General features: G+C 54.3%; 8 protein-coding genes across 8 annotated transcripts; 5 read left to right on the forward strand and 3 right to left on the reverse strand.

Annotated features, from left to right (window-relative positions):
- Positions 1-99: 99 nt before the first annotated feature.
- Positions 100-1,396, forward strand: BKA78DRAFT_253584 (ZIP zinc transporter-domain-containing protein; the record flags this gene model as incomplete). The annotated part of the gene is made up of 2 exons (XM_066884833.1): positions 100-240; positions 305-1,396. The coding sequence occupies 2 exons, from the start codon at positions 100-102 to the stop codon at positions 1,394-1,396; spliced, it is 1,233 nt and encodes a 410-aa protein (XP_066742438.1).
- Positions 1,397-2,656: 1,260 nt separating this feature from the next.
- BKA78DRAFT_354144 (DNA polymerase family A-domain-containing protein) lies at positions 2,657-6,202 on the reverse strand (the record flags this gene model as incomplete). The annotated part of the gene is made up of 2 exons (XM_066891678.1): positions 2,657-5,982; positions 6,034-6,202. 2 exons carry the CDS (start codon positions 6,200-6,202, stop codon positions 2,657-2,659), a joined length of 3,495 nt encoding a protein of 1,164 aa, XP_066742439.1.
- Positions 6,203-6,518: 316 nt separating this feature from the next.
- On the forward strand, positions 6,519-7,669 carry BKA78DRAFT_354145 (uncharacterized protein; the record flags this gene model as incomplete). Its single annotated transcript, XM_066891679.1, has 2 exons — positions 6,519-7,413; positions 7,476-7,669. The coding sequence occupies 2 exons, from the start codon at positions 6,519-6,521 to the stop codon at positions 7,667-7,669; spliced, it is 1,089 nt and encodes a 362-aa protein (XP_066742440.1).
- BKA78DRAFT_161186 (uncharacterized protein) lies at positions 7,620-8,330 on the forward strand. The gene has a single exon (XM_066883109.1). It carries the CDS (start codon positions 7,726-7,728, stop codon positions 8,206-8,208), a length of 483 nt encoding a protein of 160 aa, XP_066742441.1. The 5' UTR covers positions 7,620-7,725; the 3' UTR covers positions 8,209-8,330.
- A 1,599-nt stretch (positions 8,331-9,929) lies between these two features.
- Positions 9,930-13,359, reverse strand: BKA78DRAFT_296962 (uncharacterized protein; the record flags this gene model as incomplete). Its single annotated transcript, XM_066886688.1, has 3 exons — positions 9,930-11,404; positions 11,458-11,806; positions 11,857-13,359. 3 exons carry the CDS (start codon positions 13,357-13,359, stop codon positions 9,930-9,932), a joined length of 3,327 nt encoding a protein of 1,108 aa, XP_066742442.1.
- Positions 13,360-13,746: 387 nt separating this feature from the next.
- BKA78DRAFT_372373 (uncharacterized protein) lies at positions 13,747-14,264 on the forward strand (the record flags this gene model as incomplete). Its single annotated transcript, XM_066892736.1, has 1 exon — positions 13,747-14,264. The coding sequence occupies exon 1, from the start codon at positions 13,812-13,814 to the stop codon at positions 14,262-14,264; it is 453 nt and encodes a 150-aa protein (XP_066742443.1). The 5' UTR covers positions 13,747-13,811.
- On the reverse strand, positions 14,234-15,214 carry BKA78DRAFT_318301 (uncharacterized protein). The gene has a single exon (XM_066888771.1). The coding sequence runs from the start codon at positions 14,813-14,815 to the stop codon at positions 14,270-14,272; it is 546 nt and encodes a 181-aa protein (XP_066742444.1). The 5' UTR covers positions 14,816-15,214; the 3' UTR covers positions 14,234-14,269.
- Positions 15,192-17,838, forward strand: BKA78DRAFT_318303 (uncharacterized protein). Its single transcript, XM_066888772.1, has 3 exons — positions 15,192-15,992; positions 16,045-16,849; positions 16,907-17,838. Exons 1-3 carry the CDS (start codon positions 15,626-15,628, stop codon positions 17,361-17,363), a joined length of 1,629 nt encoding a protein of 542 aa, XP_066742445.1. The 5' UTR covers positions 15,192-15,625; the 3' UTR covers positions 17,364-17,838.
- Positions 17,839-19,788: the final 1,950 nt, after the last annotated feature.

Below are 19,788 nucleotides of genomic sequence, written 5' to 3' on the forward strand. Positions count from 1 at the left end.
CTGTCCGAGGGTTGACTTGGGCGATAACGGACCCCATGGAAAGTTGCTCGTGAGGCCGTCGTCTCTCCTTCTTCCTCTCCTTCAGTTTGAATTCTTGAGATGTCGGTACGCAGGTCATTGCTCGCGGGAGCTCTTCTGGCGGCCACTCTGGCCTGCTACGTCAATGCCGCCGCTGCTTCGGACGACGGCCGAGCGTCTGCTGGGGTCCTGACAGCGGGACACATTGAAGAGCAGCTGCAGGTACAATTTACACCTCTCGAATATTTCCCCCTTTGCTCAGTGCGAATGCTAAGGCTCCCTCTAGGAATGCCCCATCGTCCAGGACCTCAATGCCCAGAAAGTCGCCTCGAACCCCTCCACAAGCAGCCTGACGTCACGCATCTTTGCTGTACTCTTCCCCGGAAGCCCAGCTGTAAATGCTCTGCTTGCGACTTTGTACATTTCCGGTCCGCCAAATTTCCTGCTGGTACTATGCCCACCCAACATCGACCCGTCGTCGCTCAGCGTTATGGTCGCGTTTGCTGTGGGCGGATTGATGGGCGATACCTTGTTCCATCTCCTGCCTGAGATCTTTCTTGGAGAGGATGAAGTGGACAAGGTAAAGTTTGTCATGGTTGAGCCAAACAAGAATCTGCTCCTGGGAGTCGCCATTATGGTTGGATTCATGACATTTGTCGCCATGGACAAGGCCTTGCGAATTGCGACGGGCGGCCAAGACCCCCACAACCACTCCCATGGCCACGACCATTCTTCAGAGAAGAAGGAGGACGATACCACCGCAGTCTCGAGCAGCGTCGACCACGCGGACTCTTCGACTGTCCAGTCCCGCAAGCCTACCACTTCTGCGGTGGCGCAGGCGTATCCTTCGCAAAAGGAGGAGCCCTCGACCAGTGTCAAGCTGGGAGGCTACCTCAACCTCATTGCCGACTTTACGCACAACATCACGGATGGTCTTGCTCTCTCCAGCAGCTTCTACGCTTCCCCGACGATTGGAGCCACCACGACCGTTGCCGTCTTCTTCCACGAAATCCCGCACGAAGTTGGCGACTTCGCGCTGCTCGTCCAGTCCGGCTTCAGCAAACGCGCGGCCATGGGCGCGCAGTTCGTCACCGCGGTTGGCGCTTTCCTTGGAACAATCATTGGCATTGCGGTGCAGGAGTTTGGAGGCAGCTCTTCGGGTGTATTGGCAGCAAGTGACGGTCCTGGACTGTTGGGAACCAGCCTCAGGTGGGGCGACATGCTGCTCCCTTTCACAGCGGGAACTTTCCTCTATGTCGGCACTGTTGCGGTCATTCCGGAAATGCTGGAGACGGGACCGAACAAGGGCGCGGAGACTCGCAAGACTCTGACGCAGTTTGTGGCCATTGCTGCCGGCGCTGGAATCATGCTTGCGTAAGTTGCCGACTACCTTTTGAATGACATCAAACTAACGACTGCTCAGGATTTCCTGGTCTTGATTACGGAGTTGGAGGTGGAGCATGTCATAGACACACTTGAAGTGCGAGTGGACACGGGCATCTTCACATTTACTGGTTCGGCATGAGGGTAGACGAAGGCGTTTAGACGGGGACTTCGAGTGAGCGTCATTCTTGACTCTGGAGTCACTTGCACAGAGGATCGAGATACAACCTTGATGTAGGAAGAGCATGTAGGTTCGTCAAAGTGGCCTGTATGATGGCAAAAAGTCTGCACGTGGCCTGGCATTGAGTCTCAAACTCATACACTCGGAGTAGATAAATGAAAAGATATAAATTAGTGCAGCCGATGATGAAATATGAAATACGCAGTCACTCGCCTCCCTAATCAAAATCATCCACAGAGCCAAGTGGACGACCTTGGGCTCGATCTAATCATCTTTACTTGTAAACGTGGCCACATTCAATCTTGTGACGGATTACAGCCACCGATGTCAGCTTCCATATCGGTCCTTGGCGAGTGACTGAACTTTTCAAGTATGTATACTTTAAAGCCTACGCTGGCTCCTCTTTCAGGGGCTCGAAATCCCCGGTTAATATTGGAGAAGACTGACCAGGAGATGGTCAGAAGGAGAACACAATTGAATTTCTGAGAAGTTGACAGCTTGTGGATGCTCATTGGAGGCAGGTTCACCAGGACAACCAATGATTTGTCCAGTGACGCTCGGTATGATTAATGGTCACAGCACAGTCGAGGACAGAGACAAGTTGATGGAACTCTGGCATCATCACTATGGCCTTGAATTGCATGACTATGTTCCCAGCTCGTTGCGCTGCACACAGGTATCCTCAGAGTGAGACGTACTGTACAAAACAGGCAGATGATAGACAAGCCGCGCTGGAGTCGAGCTCAAGAAAAGTAGCAGCACTCACTGTACACGAGGCGAGGCGAAAGGTTGAGAAACGAGAGAGGCAAACCGCCGGCCGTTGAAACTGTACGAAAAATACAAAAGAGTAGAAAAGCGCTGAAAAAGATGGACAAAGACAACCTCACCCACCCAAACTTCCCTCTGCCATGGCGCTTGCGCGAAAACACTGACCGACCCAATCTGCGCCGAGGGGACTCTTGAAACCCCAAAATCCCGCCCATGTCCGTTGATTCTGCCATGCCCAAGGAAACTTTTTTAACAAGACGACGTGTGTGTACAAACGAGAGCTACCATGCTTACAAAGAGAGGAGGCTACAAACGGCCCTGGAAATTCTTGGACCCGGCGCCGGAGTTTGTGAAGCGATTCGGCCACTGCTGTGGCCCCTTGTTGCCTTTGGCATGGTGCTGCTCCCATTGATTGATGAACGGCTTGCGAGGTGGATCGTAGACGGGAACCAATTCGGGGGCCTGCTGGTACGAGTATGGTTTCGGCGACGCTTTGGGGGAAGACTTGTTTGTGTTGGCGAAGCCGTCGCCCAGCACGCCTGCGCCGGTCCCGATGCGCTTGGCGCGCGGTGGAGGAGGGGGCCGGACGGATTTGATAATCTCCTTGAGTTCGTTGTCGTCGGATGTGATTTGTGCCTTGAGGAGAGACATGTCGATCTTCTTGTTGAGTGTCTCCATGACAGGCGTGCGTGGGGTGTAGGCGTATTTGTCGGGATTGGGTGCTTGGCCGGGAGTAGGTTGGATGGCCGGGTCGAGATATGCAGCGTCGCCTTTTGCGAGAAGGGCTTCGATGTCTATGCTCTCACCAACGGGAATGGGATTGGGATGCGATGGCGTTACACAGTCGAGGTCTACCTCCTTTCGCAGGACTTTATCGATGTCGACGGCGGAGAAGAAGGCGCAGGATTGTGGTAGGTCCTCGATGCCCACTTGCTGGCTGAACATGGCGCGTGTCCACAGGTTGGCAACCTGCAAGGCCATGGCAGCCCGGTACTTGTCTTCCTCCTTTACAAGATACCTGATTTCATCGTGGACCGTAATGCAAAGCCGGGCTTGGATGTTGAAGCGACGAGTGAGGAAATCCATGCCGACAATCAGCAGGTGCAGGTAATCCACGCCAGAGGACTGGATAGCCCAATTGATGCGGCTGGTGATGAAGCCACCCTTGCTGAGAAAGCGTTTCATCAGAGCCTCAGTGATTCCGGCTCCTAGAACAGGAGTGCGGGGCTGTTCTTGTTCGGCAAAGTCTTCCAACTTATTGAACACAAAGGACTCCGTTCCTCCTCTCCAGAAACCACGTTCATGAAGAATCTTCCTCAAGGTCTTCTTGCCCTTGGTTTCTTGGTAAAGTTTAGAGGCAGTCTCCATGGTTTGAGCCTCTGTCAGAGTGGGGTTGAATTGGCGGAGCAGCTGGGCTGCAAACTTTAGACCTGCGCCATAAATACGTCCGTAGTTGAAGATTTTGGCGTCGTTTCTAGAAATTCCCAAGATAGACGCAGTTCTCGAGTGTAGATCAGTGCCGGCTGACTTGGTACCTTCGAGAGTCATGAACCCGATGGCGTTGCCCCCGTGCAGCTTGAACTGGGCATCTCCGACCAGACTTGCAATCCAGAGCTCTTCAGAGTCGACATCAGCGCCAACGAATACATGGCCTGGCGGTGCCTTGACCATTGCCTTGAGCTCGGAGCCGACTCTGTTCTTTTTGGCATTACTGGCCGTGAGCCATGTATTTTCAACGGCGCGGCGGGTGATGGTTCCCATCGGTATGACCTGGGGAAGGATGTATCCAATCTTCTGGTCCGATTCGCTTTTGTCGACACCTTCGACCGAGGGCACGACGGCTTTGCCGTTGAGATGGGCCTCTCCCTCAAGAACAGCCATCTGTGACTTGATCCTCTCCCGTGCACTGATCCAGTAAGAGCATGATGCATTCATGGCGAGGGCCTCCTTGGCGTATGGGTAAGCAGACGTCAACCTGCCATTCTCAAAGTACTGGAGATAGCCTTTTGCCATGGGGTTTGTGCATCTTGCTGTAGGTCCGTCCTTGTGTGGTACTCTGAGATAGAGGTTTTGCCGGTCGTCTCGAAGCTTGAGGTTCTCTTCCTCGGCCATGTCACACACTGCCGCCTTCATCTCATCACTCAGCGTCGTCCCTCCTGGAACGCGATAGGTCCAGCCATATTTGTCAGACCACACGAGAGGAAAGCCATCCCATGCCAGGCGCAGGATGATTGGTGAGACTCGCGTGCGAGTCGTCAAGTTGATCGGGCCCTTGGCCTTGGGATAAAGGTCCTTGTACCATTTGGGCATCCCTGGCATTTTTTGACTAGCCGACGGCCTGGGAGGATCGTTCTTTCTTTTTCCCTTGACCATTTTGATCTCCTGGCCTGACCAGTCCAGCTGGCCCAACCAAGGGTCGTTATTGTAATAGTCTGGGTCATCTTTCGACTCCAAAGCTTTGTGCGCCAAATCTACCAGGCGCTGCTGGACACCTTCTGACATTTTCTGATACGTGCCTTCTGCATTTTGAATGTACTCGTGCCAAGACTCATTGATGGGCAGAATCTCTTGGGCCATGAACCGGATCGCGGCGAAGCTGACGGGGTGAGGACACAGCTCGATGAACAGCGGAAAGACCTTTTTGTAAACTCGGTGCGTGATTTCGACGTCGGCGGCGCAGTAGTCCAGCAACTCATCCAACTTCTCCCGAATGCCCTGGCGGTCCAGTTCTCCGAAATATTCTCTCCTGGCCTTGTCAATGGTAATGTCACAGTGGAATTTTGCCACATCCCGTAACGAGTTGATCGAGCTCCTCCCAATCCAGAGTTCCTCCTCTTCATCGCTGAGCTTGCCCGATTGCAGAAGCGAGTTGAGATCGACGTTTTCGTCTGAAGCAGCAATTTTGTCCCGCAAATCCCGTTCTTTTCGGTGCTTCACCCACTTCGGCCTCTGTCGCGAGCACATGCCATTCACCGCCACATGTAATGACATGGTGTCCATGAAAAAGCTGTTGGATTGGCGCATAGAGTATTCTTCTGCTATTCTTGCTCTGTCGTAACCAATGTTGTGTCCTACGACGATTTTGGGTTTGTCCGGATCCCCCAGCGGTATTAGGTGTTTATCCGATTCGCTCTCTTCCAAAAGCCATGGCGATATCCAGGCGTACCAGGCAGTCGGACTAGCGGCGCAGGCCATACAAGCATATGACGTCTCCTTATACATGACTTCGGTGTCGAATGTCAGCAGTGACTCGTTCGGCGCATCTACGGCCTCTGAAGATCCGTCCCTTGAATATTTGGTCCATCCGCTCCGGCGAACCCATTTTCGAGGCTTGGGAGGCGCATTGGCGCGAATGTATTCTTTGGCCAGGGAAAGATATGGTTCCGCAACGTCCATTCCAAGTTTGTAAAAGTGCTCATCCAGCGTTTTTCCCTGAAGCGGCGGCAGCTCCAGGCCAACGGGTGGCGTGGAGTCTTGGTTTTTTCCGAGCAGCTCATGTCGGGTGAGGTGGTCTTTTGCGAGATCGATGAGGTCCTGGGAAGGTCGCGGGTTTCCGGCGGAGAATATTTGAGGATGTACGCTGCTACTGAGCTGCTGAATGCCTATCTCGTTGAAGCGGGCTTCGGACGGCACTGGGGAAAGTTAGCGCAACTGTTGGCGCAATTGGTTCGAGAGACTTTTACCATGAAGGCTACTCCGGCGCACGCGAGACTCGTCTAGCGATTGAGCAGCCTGGGCGTACCATCTGCGCGCCAGACATTGTAGAGGAGTGGCGTGACGCACAGAGAGCGCTCGCGGCGCGCGGAGAGTTGCGGGTTTAACGACGGTGGCGCCGCGATGCTGAATTCTCATCATTGGGCGAAGCGAGAGAGGTCGTCACTTCATTGTTCTGGAAAGCGGTCGATGTTGCTGTAGCAATTTGCGGTATACAGAGGGAGGAAAAGTGCGGTAGATCAAATTAGTTTTGCGTCGCAGCGCATCGGTAGGTGGTTACCTCATCAGTCAGCCTGTGTGATTTGCCGCAAGGATTAGAAGCACCCTTGGCTTCGCTCCAGCCACATCGGCTCGCCCTCGCAGTTCATTTCATTTGGACGGGAGAGGAAGAGAGAGCTGCTGTCAAACAAACAGACGACGACGACGTTCATGCACCGTTGATTGCTGTCTCGCCATGTCGTCCGCCAACCGCAACCGCGACCTTGCCTACAACCTCCCGGACCATCACCAACTCGCCGACAGTCCGCGCCCGTCTGATCCTGATGCTGATTTCGACAACTGGCACCGATACGACCACATTTACGACGACTTGACGACATTGCCTTCATTCGACCGTCTCACGAGAGACGACACGGGCGAATTTGCCTTTGACAGCCAAAACTACGACCCTGCCTCTCCACCATACACTCGGTACCTCGAACCGGACGACAACAACGGCTCCTCTCCCCTAGCACCCTATCCCGACGACGATGAATGGTCAAATCTAGAAGCCGAGTATATTCGACGATTCGACCGCGACCAAGAAGACGACTACCCCGCTACCCACTACGAATACATGTCGCCGCGCAGGCAAAGTCCCTCTTACGTCGACCTCACCCGCGAAGCCACGCCACCGTTGTCACAAGAACGCTCCACTCTCAGTCGATTCTCAGACTCTGGCGACCTCAGCGAGCCCAACATGCCGCCAACAGCTAAGCGCTCGCGGCCAACCGGGACGTCGTCATCATCGTCACGAACAACGCCCGAAACGTCGTCTGGCCCAGCATACAAGCGGCCAAGATTGAACAACACCAGCAGGCAAGATCATAGAGGGAGCACTTCGCGGTCCGCCTTCACGACCGGCACCTTCAACACAAACAACCACAACTCACCAGATATTTCCGAGATTGAGCACATCGACCTGGCAGACGATAACACAACGCTCGCCGAAGCATTGCAGAAGCAGCGCGTGGAGCAAGTCAAAGCACAGCAGGCCGTAGAGCCAGCAGCCGACGCACCGCTGCGCCTCTCCAACCTCACATGCGTAATATGCATGGACACTCCCAAGGACATAACAGCCACTGCATGCGGTAGGTCACCAATAGCGAACCCCGCACCCCCATTTTCAAAAACTGACCACCGCAAACTTCAGGCCACGTCTTCTGCCACACCTGCCTCATGGAAGCACTGATCGCCGGTGAAAACCGCGTGGGATACGAAGGCCCCAAACGCTCTCAGTGCCCCGTGTGCAGAAAGAACCTCAACAGGAACAAGGCAACCGACGTGATTCCGCTGCTGCTGAAGAAAGGCCTCGCTACCCAGCCTAGGCGGAAGCGACAAAGCTAATCAAATATGCATCGGCATGCGCACGCTGGACTGGCTCTCTTTGTCAATAATACATCATGGAATGGGTTGGAAGGCAGCGAGACAAACCACTTTCGGGCCATTGGGACACGAGACATGGCCGGCCGGCCGGCCACCACCACATCGGGGGGCTGCACAGGCATTTAGCGTCTTTTCTGATTCTTCTCCTTCTTCTCTCTTGCCCCTTTTCTTCAACGTCCATAATTCTCGGCTTTCCAGCATGGAGCACAGGAAAAAAGGTCCGGGCATACTTTCTTTTCTTCTTTCCTCTTCTCCCTCTTTTCCTCTCCGCCTTCATCTCTCTATGTATAGCAGCATCACGAAGCGCAAAAGGGCAAGCAAGCAAGGTGTTCAAGGTGCATCAACAAGCGGACGACGGCGTGCAGATGCACATCAATGGATGGACGTTCGGGATATACCCTCGAGAGCATCTGCAATGGGGTGTAGCTTTATATCCTTTCTTTTCCAGCGCGAATGAGATCATGGGCTTCTTTTTTTCGAATTGTGGCATGGTGGGTTGAGATCATCTCATCTCACATCTGCCGGTTTGGTTTTTGGTAGCACAACGCATGTACGCGGATTCCTGCATAGACTGAGTCGCACGGAATTGCCAGCCGGCCCCACTCTGTAGGCGCGCGGCTGGCTGTCATGTAAATGCAGCAGTCGTTTGCGTTGCATGCCGTACGGAAGGGGGGATTGCATGCTCGCCCTCGACGAAGCCTGCCTGCTCAAGTTTCCTCTTCGCTGCATGTGTCCAATCTGGCCCTAGCTCGAGGGATGCAAAGGGAACCGGAAGCAAGCGTCCGGGCGCCGTTGCGAGAATGGATGCCAGGAACAGGGACAAGGGGAGAACTGAGTACCTCGGTATGCATAGTAGTTTGTCGGGCTTGTGCGAACGGGGGGAGAGAGACTGGAGCCGTCAGTTGGAAGAGTGCCATGACCGGATTGAGAAGACAGATGGCCGGGGAGCGTTTCGACTCGAAGTTTGAAAAAAAAGCCCAAAGGCATGGTATGTGCAGGTTGCTGCCGCTGAACACAAGCTCACTTGGGCAGCAGCATTTGAGTGCACCATGAAATACGTCAACGGGGATTAAATCAAGCACAGCAGCACAAGGCACGTACAGCAAACCATTGAGGAAAAAGAGGTCTCGATAGTTCCCTATCGCCACGCTACCACATCTGCTACCCAGCTGCACCCACCCCTCCCCCACCAATCCTACTACCACCAACCAGTGGAACCGCCTCCCAATTCCTGGCTACAGAGCCCAAAACGTACGTGTTTTCAACTCAACAACAATCGGGACAAGCAATAGACTTGTTTGTTCATATCCCACCACACGCTGGACGCTCCTCAACGCAAGTACGACGGGAGAAAGAAAAAGGAGGCTTGAAAGAAGCCTGAAACTGATCATCTGTCTACGACCAAAATTAAAAAAGCGACAAGAGGAGAAACAGAGTAAAAAAGGGTATACATGTCATGCTTTCATCAAGTAGTGGTAGAAGTTTAGAAGAGGAAGAAAAAACAAGAGAGTAGAAGAAAAACAAAGAAGAGGGCTTGACGTGTCCGCCATAGTGATAGTGAGGATGGTGTTGTGTGGTGCCCTTTTGCCGTCATGCAGCCGTAGCAGTGTCTGCCCTGTAGTTCCGCAGCGCCAAGTCCCAGTGGTTTGATCCCCTTTCTATCTGGAAGTGACTGGTTGGAAATGGAGACAAGGGAAAATTAGGTCGGCGAGAGGGCGGGGGCGGTGTAAACAGTACATAGACGAGTGAAGAGAAAATAAGTGGCGAAAAATACAACAGACAAACGAGGACGCCAGTTCCCGATGATGCCTTTTTGGAGAAGTGAAAAGAGAAGCAGAAGAAGAAGTGGACTAGAGGTAGACAGTAGAGGGTAGCGTGGAAAAGGAAAGAATCAAAGAGAGAATCCTAGTAGTTGGTACGACAGGCCCGTAACCAGATCAAAGCTCTCCTTCGGTGTGTCGTGATTCCTCTAGCGGAGCAGAGATGACACCTGCCCGAGGAAAGGAGCCAGCATTACATCAACAGATAACCGCCGTAGTTGCCTTATTAACGTAGCGAACCGCGGAAACCCCAAAAAGAAGAAACGAAAATGAATCAAGACATTTGTCCGTCTACGCGTTACCAAACGGGTTGGACTTTTCCCAAGGCGCCGCTAAAAAAGGACGCGAAAAGGGCTCAACGCCGACTAAACGCCAACAAACCTGCGAGTATAAAAGGGGCTCTACACCTTATTGACTTGTGCGTTGGGCGGGCTCGTCTTTCCCCGTTCTCGTGCTTTTTGCTTGCGCCCTAACCAGTCGCCCAGCAATGAATCTAGCTGCGTTCCCATCTGCGCTACCTTGCTCCTTTCCTCTTTGAACAGGCTGCTCATAATTGGGTGCTCAGGGCCGACCGGAGTGACACCGCTTGTGTCATGCACCACAACCAGCATGTCTCTTATGTCGCTACCGTCGTCAAGGTAAGATCGAAGAGATGCGTCGGACCAAGGAGGAAGGCTTGTCGCGGAAGATGGATCTCTCGAGTGCCCAGATAGCGTCGGAGAGGGTGCAATGCTTGTGTTGATCGCTCCAGGGGCGGCAGGAGGAATGCGAGGAGGTTGTCCGGCGGTTGGCGTAGTAACTTTGGCTGAGGGGGGCGGGCCGCCGGGATGCCTGCCGCGGGTTGGGGAACCTGATGGCGACACGGGGGAGATGTCTGGTTCATCTTGACTGGACGTGTCGCCAACAAGTGCTGGTGGATGATCTGGGTGTGATGTGTCGATTGGTGAAATTTCCGGCTTGCCATTCGCTTGCTTCGGTGTGCTTTCATCTTTGTCCGACGACAATGGAGAACGTTGCTGAGTCTGTTGTTTTGCCTCTTCGGGGTCTGCGAATGGGTCGGTGTTCTCGTATTCCGGCGTCGAGTCAAAATCGTCCATGGGTACCCGCTGCTTTGACTTGGTGACCTTTTGACGGGGCGGCATCTTGTTTTCAGGGGACTGGGTTGTATTGTTGTTGTTGGAACGGAGCATGTTTGATATCGCCTGCTTGGCCGTGTTGGAACCACTTCTTGCGCGGGGCTCATGTTCGGTAGGCGTGCGTGGAGACGCTTCGGATGAGTCGGGTTCTCTTGATTCAGGCTCCGCTTCCACAAGCCGCATAGTCGCTTCGGCTGCGTTCTGGGCGGGCGTCTTCTCAGGCGTCGTCGTCGTGATTTGCAGAGGCTTAACTTCAGCAGCCGGCTGCTTCGGTTGGCCGTTGAGCTTGGGTTCGGGCTTTTTGGGTGGTGGTGTTTTGGACTTTTCGATTGACTGCGGGGACTCTGATCCGGCCTTGGAAAATTCTCTTGGTGAGCCAATGTCGTCTGAATCTCTTGACGAAGACTCGCGCGAGAATTCTCCCGAGTGCTTTTCTTCGCCAGGCTCGCCGTCCGCCCCCTTGGCTTTCTTGTCCTTGCGGCCGAACAGACCCCTGAGCATTCCTGGTTTCTTTTCCTTCTTTTTCTTGTCATCCTTGACACGCTCTGGTGATTTCAATTCCTTTTCGAGGCTATCCAAGCTTGGACCCCTCTCCCTAGTCTCGAAAGATTTGGTACTGGACGGGGAGTCGTCCTTGAGGAGGTTCGGCGTCAATGAGATTTTGCGAGTTTCTACGCTATCATCTTTGAAGAAAGAGTCGGTGTTTCGGAGCGTGCCGTTGCGCGAGACCTTGGGGTCCACTTTCGTATTGTCAGCTTCCCAATCAGTGATTTGAAGGTAATGGGTGACGGACACAGTCGCTGTTCAGGGGCATCTTCAGGCTTGTCGAGAGCCCTTTCCTCTCCTTGCTGGTTAGTGTCAAGCTCGTCGGCCTGCTTGTCTTTGGATCCGATGCGTAGCGGTTCAACTGCGATTGCGTCGTCGTCACGGTCCTCGTCTTGCACCTCTTCAATCTGTACATGGCCGTTTCCAAACACTTCGCTGTCTTCCTCGTCCTCTTCTTCCGTGGAATACTCGTATTCGGATGCTTCGACATAGGTTGGGGCAGTGAATTGTACGGTTTTCGTGTTGCGTCGTCTCATTGCTTTCTTGAGTGGGTTCTTGGATTTTTCGGTTGTGTCACCCAGCATTGCCGCGGCGAGCTGAAACAGAGATTAGCAATTTGCAGAGAGCACCAAAGCCAGAATCCTACGTCTATGTTTCGGTGTTTGTTCAGGCGAGCCAAGCGCTCAGTTGGGGTTTCGATATGCTCCGCGGGAAGGTAGCCAATGCTGCTGTCTTTGACGACCCTAACAAGCCACCAGTAGCTGTTGCTGTCGTCCAACAGCACCATGGTGTCTCCCTTGGTGGCATTTGCTTGGCCCTCGACGGTTGCGACGAACGTGTGCAAGGCGTAGACGAATTCGAAGTCAATGTCCTCTGTTTCGCGTAAGCACTCTCCTCCCCATCCAGAGTCGATGCGGTCGGTGTCAAGTAAAGCAAATTCATCGTGGACATCATCATCATCGTCACGTTCCCCGTTCCAGCTGGACGCATAACTGTCGGTCTCCCAGGTTCCGGTTGAGGTGCAAGGCGAGCCGGGCTCGATGATCTCAAGAGGCTTTTCACAGGATTCTGGCGGAGAAGTGCTCCCGCAGAATCGAACGCTGTGAAGATCGTCGAAACTATCCGAACGTGGCAATGGAGGCAAGGGACGAGACTTTGGGAAGATGGTGCTGTCATTGTCGTCCTCTTCGTATTGGTGCATTTGTTCGCTCAAAAGAGGACCAATACTGTCGAGCATCTCCTCAGAGTAGCTAGGTTCGGAGTCGTCTTCGGTACCGAGACTTTCTTTCTGCGAAGCGGGCGAGGGTGATGTGCAATCATGGTCGTCCGATCCCAACGAGGCAACTTCCAGCTGGTCCTGAGGAGTGTGATGATGATGATGTTCCAAGGATGAAGACCTGTGTTCGCGTAGTCCCATGCGAAGGGGTAAATGCAAAGGCGTAGAGAAATAAGGTGAAGAAAAGACGTCATCACCAAGACCCTCTACCATGTGCTTCTGGAGGGCCAATGGCAGGTGCTCAGGTGTCGAGGTGAAGGGTGACGAAGAACACAAATCAGAAGGAGGCGAAGAAGTCAAAGTGCCCGTCGACACTGAACAAGATGGGGATTGAGAAGCAACAGACTTTGCTGAAAGAGAAGTGCTGCGGGTTGGCCATGCTGGGGCGTGTTGTGCTGGGCGTAGAAAAGTTGAAGGTGCAGAAGAAGCGCGTGTGAAATGCAGAGAATACCCACCATCGTCGATAGATGGAGAGCTGGAAATCTTGTCCAGCATGTCATCGTCCATGTCTTCAGTCTCCGAGTCGGCCATGTCGGCGTCGTCGCTTGGGTCCGTGGCGTGTTCTAGGTGGTTCGCGTTCCCGTTGACACCGTTGTGGTTGTGGTCACTGGGCCACTGGTGGGCGAGGTCGTCCTCTTCCGTCTGTCGTTCTTCTTCGACGTGTCTGACAGCAGCAGCTTGGTGTGGTGCGGCTGGGCCAATGCCAAGGGGGGCGGGTTGTGTTGGCTGCCGGCTATGGTCTGAGGCCGAGGGCGAACCTGGATCCTGCAGGTCGATGGTATCTGACGCGAAACCATGAGCGACTGGGCGCTCTGGCCTCGGCATAGAGTTTGATCGAGTCTCACCTGCTCTGATTATCGTGGGACGGGTCATGTTGGCGGGGGAGCATTCAGCTCAGCTCAGTGGAGGAACGAGGTCGAGGAGGGTCGCACGGCGGGTAGACGAGGGAGACGCAGCCAAAGACAAGTACGGCGAGGAGGAGCGAGCGGAAGGGTCGTTTTAGGGCGCGAGCGGGGGAAGATGGTGTTGCGAGGCGACAACGAGCGACCAGGAGCGCAATGCGAGCCAAGGTAGGAGGTGTCGTGTTTTGGATTCGGCAGGCCCTAGGCGCGAAGGGATGCCGTCATGGCAGCTCTGACAGAAATATGCGGTGGACGGAGGGTGGCTGGAGAGTTGGAGTAAACAAAGAGACGGCGACGACAAGGGAGCGAGCGCGCTGCGACCACGATCAAAAGAGGGCGGGAAAGAGTTGGTGAAGAGAGGGGTCAGCAGGCGTTGAAGACAACGAGACGAGAGAAGGGTTGGGATGGTGGTGAGTGGATGGGATGGGAAAGGACATGTGCAGCGCAGGTAGTGGATTGCGGGCGGCGGGCATTGGCATTGGCATTGAAGAGAGACAGCGACACAGCGACCTGAGCATTTTGGCGTGGGCGGCGCGCAAGGGGCTCTCGGGCGCGTTTCAAGAGCCCCCGGAGATTGAAGCGGCCGCTAGACGCGAAGCTGCGCCCATCCCTGTGCAGATTGTGGGCAGCCCTGTCGCTTATGTCGAGTCGAGGACGAGGACGCATCGCATGCACAAGACCAGCAGTAGACAATTCATTCTCGTTGCCAGTGATTCCACCTGGTACTTGGTGCTCAAGCCCAATCGCCAAGGTGGTTGTGGTGTCGCTCCGCAGAGTATTGACCAAGAACCAGATATGCTTTGGCTCAAACGCCATCAGGGAAACCACACAGCTTGCCTGCAGCTATCTCATACATGTATCCCAACCCAAGACTGACACCATCAGATCGATCTGATTCTGATTCTGCCCCACTCCCGGCACTGAGACCTCTCCCCTACAGCCATTCGGCCGCCTGTCTTGCGTGTCGCTCCAATGTCGTCACCCTTACGCGACTTATATCTGTCGAAAATCGAAACACACGGGAGTTGACGAAGAGGCTCGTTCATACCCGTCAAAAGAAACATTGCAAGAGAGCCCCATTGGGCTGCACGAGCTCTGCACTTGGGACAAGACCGACCCTGCATCCCGCACAAGCCAATACTCCATCTCCACAGTCCACACGTCAGCTTGCAGATGCCACCGCCCAATATCAATACTCTCCAAAGACTTTTTTTGCTTTGCATTCCTGCCGACGCTCGCCTTCTCCGACGCCATGCCCATGTGCCGGCAGACAAGCAAGCCAAGTCCCGGCATCGCGAGTCATGGCTTCTGGCATCCCACCCTGCACGACACCTCTTCCTCCCGTCCCCAGACTTCTCCCCATTTGGAATCCCCAGTGACAGTTCTGTAGCCATAGGAGCAGCCCCAGAATGTCTCGACTCTGCCATTGCATCGCCATTCCCAAATTTTGCATTTTTGAGGCTTCCTCACCGAGACATCTCGTCAGTGGACGCAAGCCCTGTCTGGGCACAAGACCAGCAGCAAGTCTGTGCTTGGCGAACTTCTCCATATACGCACTGCGCTGGCAGAGCTCGGGGACACTCGAGCCTTGATGGACGTTTGAAGTCGCAATACCGACTATGCTAGCTCTTGGTCTAGCTCAACGGCCGAATCCCCCTGACCTTCTATGGCGCTTGCCGGCACATTAAATGTGAAGGGCGTCGTGCTCTTCCAGCGAGCAGGTTTTCCAACCTCTTTCGTGTCGTCGATCGCAGACAGTTGCAATCTCCTAGACGCTCAGGCCTCGACCAATCCGTCCGTGATGTGCTTCCCCGGCTACCATTTTCGTTCATTGCAGTGCCCATCGAGGGCAAATCAACGGCGGCACCAATCATCAAATGGAGAGGACCAAGGCCAGGGTAGCGGTGGCGGCGAAGACGGTCGAGTGGCGGTAATGGACGCTCGTGTTGACCGCTAGCTCGCAGTTGAGCTCATGGCAGCAAATTTCCACCAGCACCATGGCCATGTTAAATGTAGAATATTGTCCCTTGACAGTGACGACGTTTCATAGGGACCATTGGGCTACCAAAGTTGAGGTTGAGGGCAGGTTCAGGGCAGCTTGGACAGGGTCGTGGTGGGACAGCCGTCGGCTCCTCGGATTATTATTCATGAGCCGGTTCCTGATAGGCCCGAGAGCCTCGACGTAGGCGCAACATGACTCCATTTCTGACACCCCATCCCATCTGCAGCTCATCGCAATGGACGTCAGCGACCACAACAACAATGGCCAGCCCCAGTCTGCTGAGCCTTCGCCCGCCCCAAAGCGCCGTCGCACTTCGGGTGCCCCTTCGTCGCGTGGAGTCGCCAACCTCACTCCTGAGCAGCTCGCCCGCAAGCGCGCCAACGACCGCGAGGCCCAGCGCGCCATTCGCGAGCGCACCAAGAACGAGATTGAGACCCTGAAGAACAGGATCAAGGAGCTAGAGTCGCAACAACACATTCACGAGCTTCACAATGCCCTGCGTCAAAAGGATCTTGTCCAGGCCGAGAATGAAGACATACGCCGCCGCCTGGCCACCGTCCTGTCCATCATCCAACCCATCCTGGGTAACCACGGTCTCAATGGCACGCCATCCCGCAAAGCTTGGGAGATGCTCCTGCTGACGGATGCTTCTAGAGCTAGCTGCTGCTGCTGAAAGAAGCCCCATGCAGCTCCCTGGTGCTCGCACTCCGCAGCCTGTGCCAATTTCTGATCAGCGCGCATTTCACACCTCTATTCCTGCTGTTGCTACATCAGCACCTCCAGCACAAGGCCCGTCATCCTCTCCCAGTAGCCAGACATCCAACAGCCGCAATTGGCCTTTTCCGGGAGCTCCGCCAACAAGCAATGTGCGTGGATGGAATCAACAACAGCCGCCCTTTGAGCAGCCGCGGAGCAACATCCACCCCGACCTCGAGTTTGCCCAAGGTTCCGACGAGCGTCTTGGAGTTGGATTTCTGGTACAAAATAGGCCTCAGTTGGGTCTCGGAGTTGATAAACAAGACTTGTCGTCCGGATGGGACTTCAACCCGCAAGATCGTGCGATTGAAGTGTGCACCTTTTTCCCACGGACACTGCACGCAACATGTCCCCTGGATAATGTCCTCATCGACTTTTTGCGTGACAGCAACTCCCAAGTCGCTCAAGGCATGCCGTTGAAGACGGTGGCAGGTCCCCCATACCCCAACTTTACGGCCTTGATGTATCCCGAGCGCGCCATTCAATCACATCCGTTGTCGAGGGTCTTTATCGACATCTTGGGCACATTCCCAGGCTTGACCGGTCTTCCCGAGAAGGTCGCCCTCTTCTACATCATGTTCCTGTACATGCGATGGCACATTGATTCGAACGAGGAAAACTACGAGCGGCTTCCAGATTGGATGACGCCGCGCCTTAGCCAAACATTCGTCCCGCACTCCATGTGGCAAGACTACGTACCATGGTACACGAATCCTGTGTAGAATGCGTTTCAACAAGTCCAAGCTGACCAAATCGATAGGCCCCGGCTCCGCGACCGTCTGATATCACTCCAATCCGGCCAGCACATCAACTTTGACAACTTCTTTATTCCGTTCACAACGTCGCTTTCGCTGAATTGGCCATACGATCCTCTAGACGTTCTGATTCCCGCTCCGTCTGGCGGCGGAGTCAACAGCAGCAGTGCTGCCGGCGGACCCAGCATCAACACTACTGCCAGCGGCATCCCCGTAGACCCGGCCACCGAGGCGTCGCCGCTCTCATCACGGCCCGAGGCCGCTGCGACTGAAAGCGGCGAGTTGAAAACCGCCGCGGAGGAAACGAGCGGTAATGGAGGAGATAACGCCTCCCACCAGGAGTACATGCTGAACCCCGCCTTCGAGGCACACCTAAGGAATCTGGAGAATTGGACGTTGGATCCGTCGTTTGAGAGCACGTTCCCCGAATTGGCCGGCTATGTCAAGATCAAGGGCGACTGAGCGAGCCTTTTGATAGCACCTTGCCGGTCCGATGGACAATCAGCGAAGAAAGGCGGAGATGCCGCCCTGGTGTCGGGGGCGCGTCGCCCTGAGAAGGCACAAAATCGGATGAAAGTAGGGCAGTGATGCCAATCCCAACAACGCCAGATGGCTACCAAAAGCGATGAACAAACGTACGAATTTATGAGCTTAGAGGTCGGTTGGTCTGGTTTGGGGGGGTAGATGGTCGAAAGTGACGGTAAGGCCATGAGCAGGTCGAAAAGGATCCATTGCTCCTCACACAAGCCCCAGAGCAGAAGGCGAAATCCACAGAGACAGCTAAGGTGGAAGTTAGAATGCAGACAATTATCAAAAACATCAGATTTCACAATCCTCCCTAAACCACCCGAAAGAGGCAAGAATAATCCGCCGTCTAGGATCCAGTCTGCTACCTTTGCTGCACATACCAACCGACCAAACCGCTGTCCGCCGAACCCGCTCTCGATTCACTCGCAATGTAATCGACTGAAGTGACCAAAGCATATCTTGTCAAACATTCGCAAGTCATGCCCTTTCCTCTCTCCCTCGCCGCGCATGCACCTGCCCACGCGCCCGCCGTGCCGCTGGCCGAGATATCCGTTATCGTCGAGCAGCTGCTGCGAGTCTTGGACGACCCGCTCACCAGGCTCTCTCAATGCCGAGTCGAGTCGTGCCAGTCCGACCAGAAATAGCATGTGCGGCTCGTCGTGAAACCGCAACTTGTCGGCAGCCAGTAGGTAGCATACTGTATGCCCCAGCAGTACAACCTCAACCTCAACATCTCCCATCGGAGTCGGTCTCACCGCCGACACCGCCGTCGTAAAGTGTCGTAAAGCACAGGTCCTTCCTACCTGCCTTTTTCCGCCGAGTAGCTACATTACCTACGCTTAATTTTCCGCCTGCCTGCCTGCCTGCCTGCCTCGTGCGGCTATGCCACCGCTTCCGGCGCCTAAGAGCCTGCGTGCCTGTTCCTGAGCGCCTTGACTAATCCAAATATACTACACAAGGGCAGGGCAAGTAATTGGCCATGTCTCTGACTAGCTTACGGCGGGTAGGTTGGAAGAAGCTCGCAAGCTTTTTTTTTCTGTTTGTTGGTCCGTGAGTAAGTAGCAGCGGGTACCTTAGTAGGTTAGCCTCATCTTCTACTTTTCATGTTTGCTTGTTAAAATGAACGACTGCGCTGTCGAACCTTTTTTTTTTTTTTTTTTTTTAATTGTTCGCCAACCAAACGCTGTACCCCTAACAGATTTCGCCCGACTTGTCAGCAGGGACGCTGACCAATCGAACATTTAGATTCAGTCTTTGGCAGTGTCGGACGGGCGGACTCTCTGCAGTTTAGTGCTACTGGGACGGCAAGACCGAACTCCTGTCCCTGCCGTCACGACGGCGACTCTGCAGGGCCAAGACGATGCTTGCGTCGAGAGGGAGGCGCAGGAGACTCTCGGCCGGCTTCCTTCCTTATTACTCGTGCGAACCCCGAGGCTGAGCGTTATGTTTGGTGTGCCCCTGATGCTAAGTAATGGCTCGATGCTGGCAATTTTTCGGGACGGCACGACGCAGGTCCTGAATAATTCACTGCATAATTTTTGTTGATTCGTGGAGTTGTTCGGAATTGGGGCAAAAGTTTGGGTGGCCTGAGTAGAGCAAGTCAAGCTGAGAAAGGCTCACAGCCTGAGGAAAGCCATAGGGAGGGCTGATACCAGAGGCGCTTTTTGTGTCCTTGGTTTTCGTTGGAGAAGCGTCTCCGTTCTGACGCGCGTGCGATTTGCGCGTTTGGCGAATTGCGACGAACTCTTTGATGTGGGAATTGCGGACATCTCGAATTACCCGCCAGACGCTTTGCCGATTTGCCAGCTTGCCTGCCCTTTCCGGACTTGTCTTTTGGATGCCGACTATTCTAGGCAGGCATGCAGGCAGCGCGGTTCGTTCGTATTCGGACGCGGCCGCGGATGCCTTTGGGTGTTTGCTTTTGGAGACGCAAGCCGTTGATCAGGGAGCATGATGATGGAAGTGGCGAGAGCGGAAGAGCTTGATTCAAGTTCAAAGGCTTGACCGTGTTGTCAGGGAGAAGACGGCGGATAGTTGAGTGATCAGTTGCGTTGGGAGGTCTGACTAGAGAGTGGAATGAGAAAGGGGGGGAGAGACCGGACGAAAGACGGACTGATTGAGTCTTAGCTGTACTGAGTCTTGCTTACCTTGTCGAGTCTTGAACGTGTTCAGCTTGCAGAGAATCAATATATGTTGGCAATGGCATATCAAATGGCAATAGGGACCTGGAACTTTCAGTGGGTGGATTGATACGGACAGCTCAAGTTTCTTGGTGAGAAAAACGGTGAACAGCTCAGGGGAGTTTAGGGGGTTTCTTTCAAAACAGGATCGGGGAGGAGATCCAACTCCAAGTGCACAA

The sequence above is a fragment of the Phyllosticta capitalensis genome (assembly GCF_038381095.1).
Source record: "Phyllosticta capitalensis strain CBS 128856 chromosome Unknown BKA78scaffold_7, whole genome shotgun sequence".
Taxonomy (NCBI): domain Eukaryota; kingdom Fungi; phylum Ascomycota; class Dothideomycetes; order Botryosphaeriales; family Phyllostictaceae; genus Phyllosticta; species Phyllosticta capitalensis.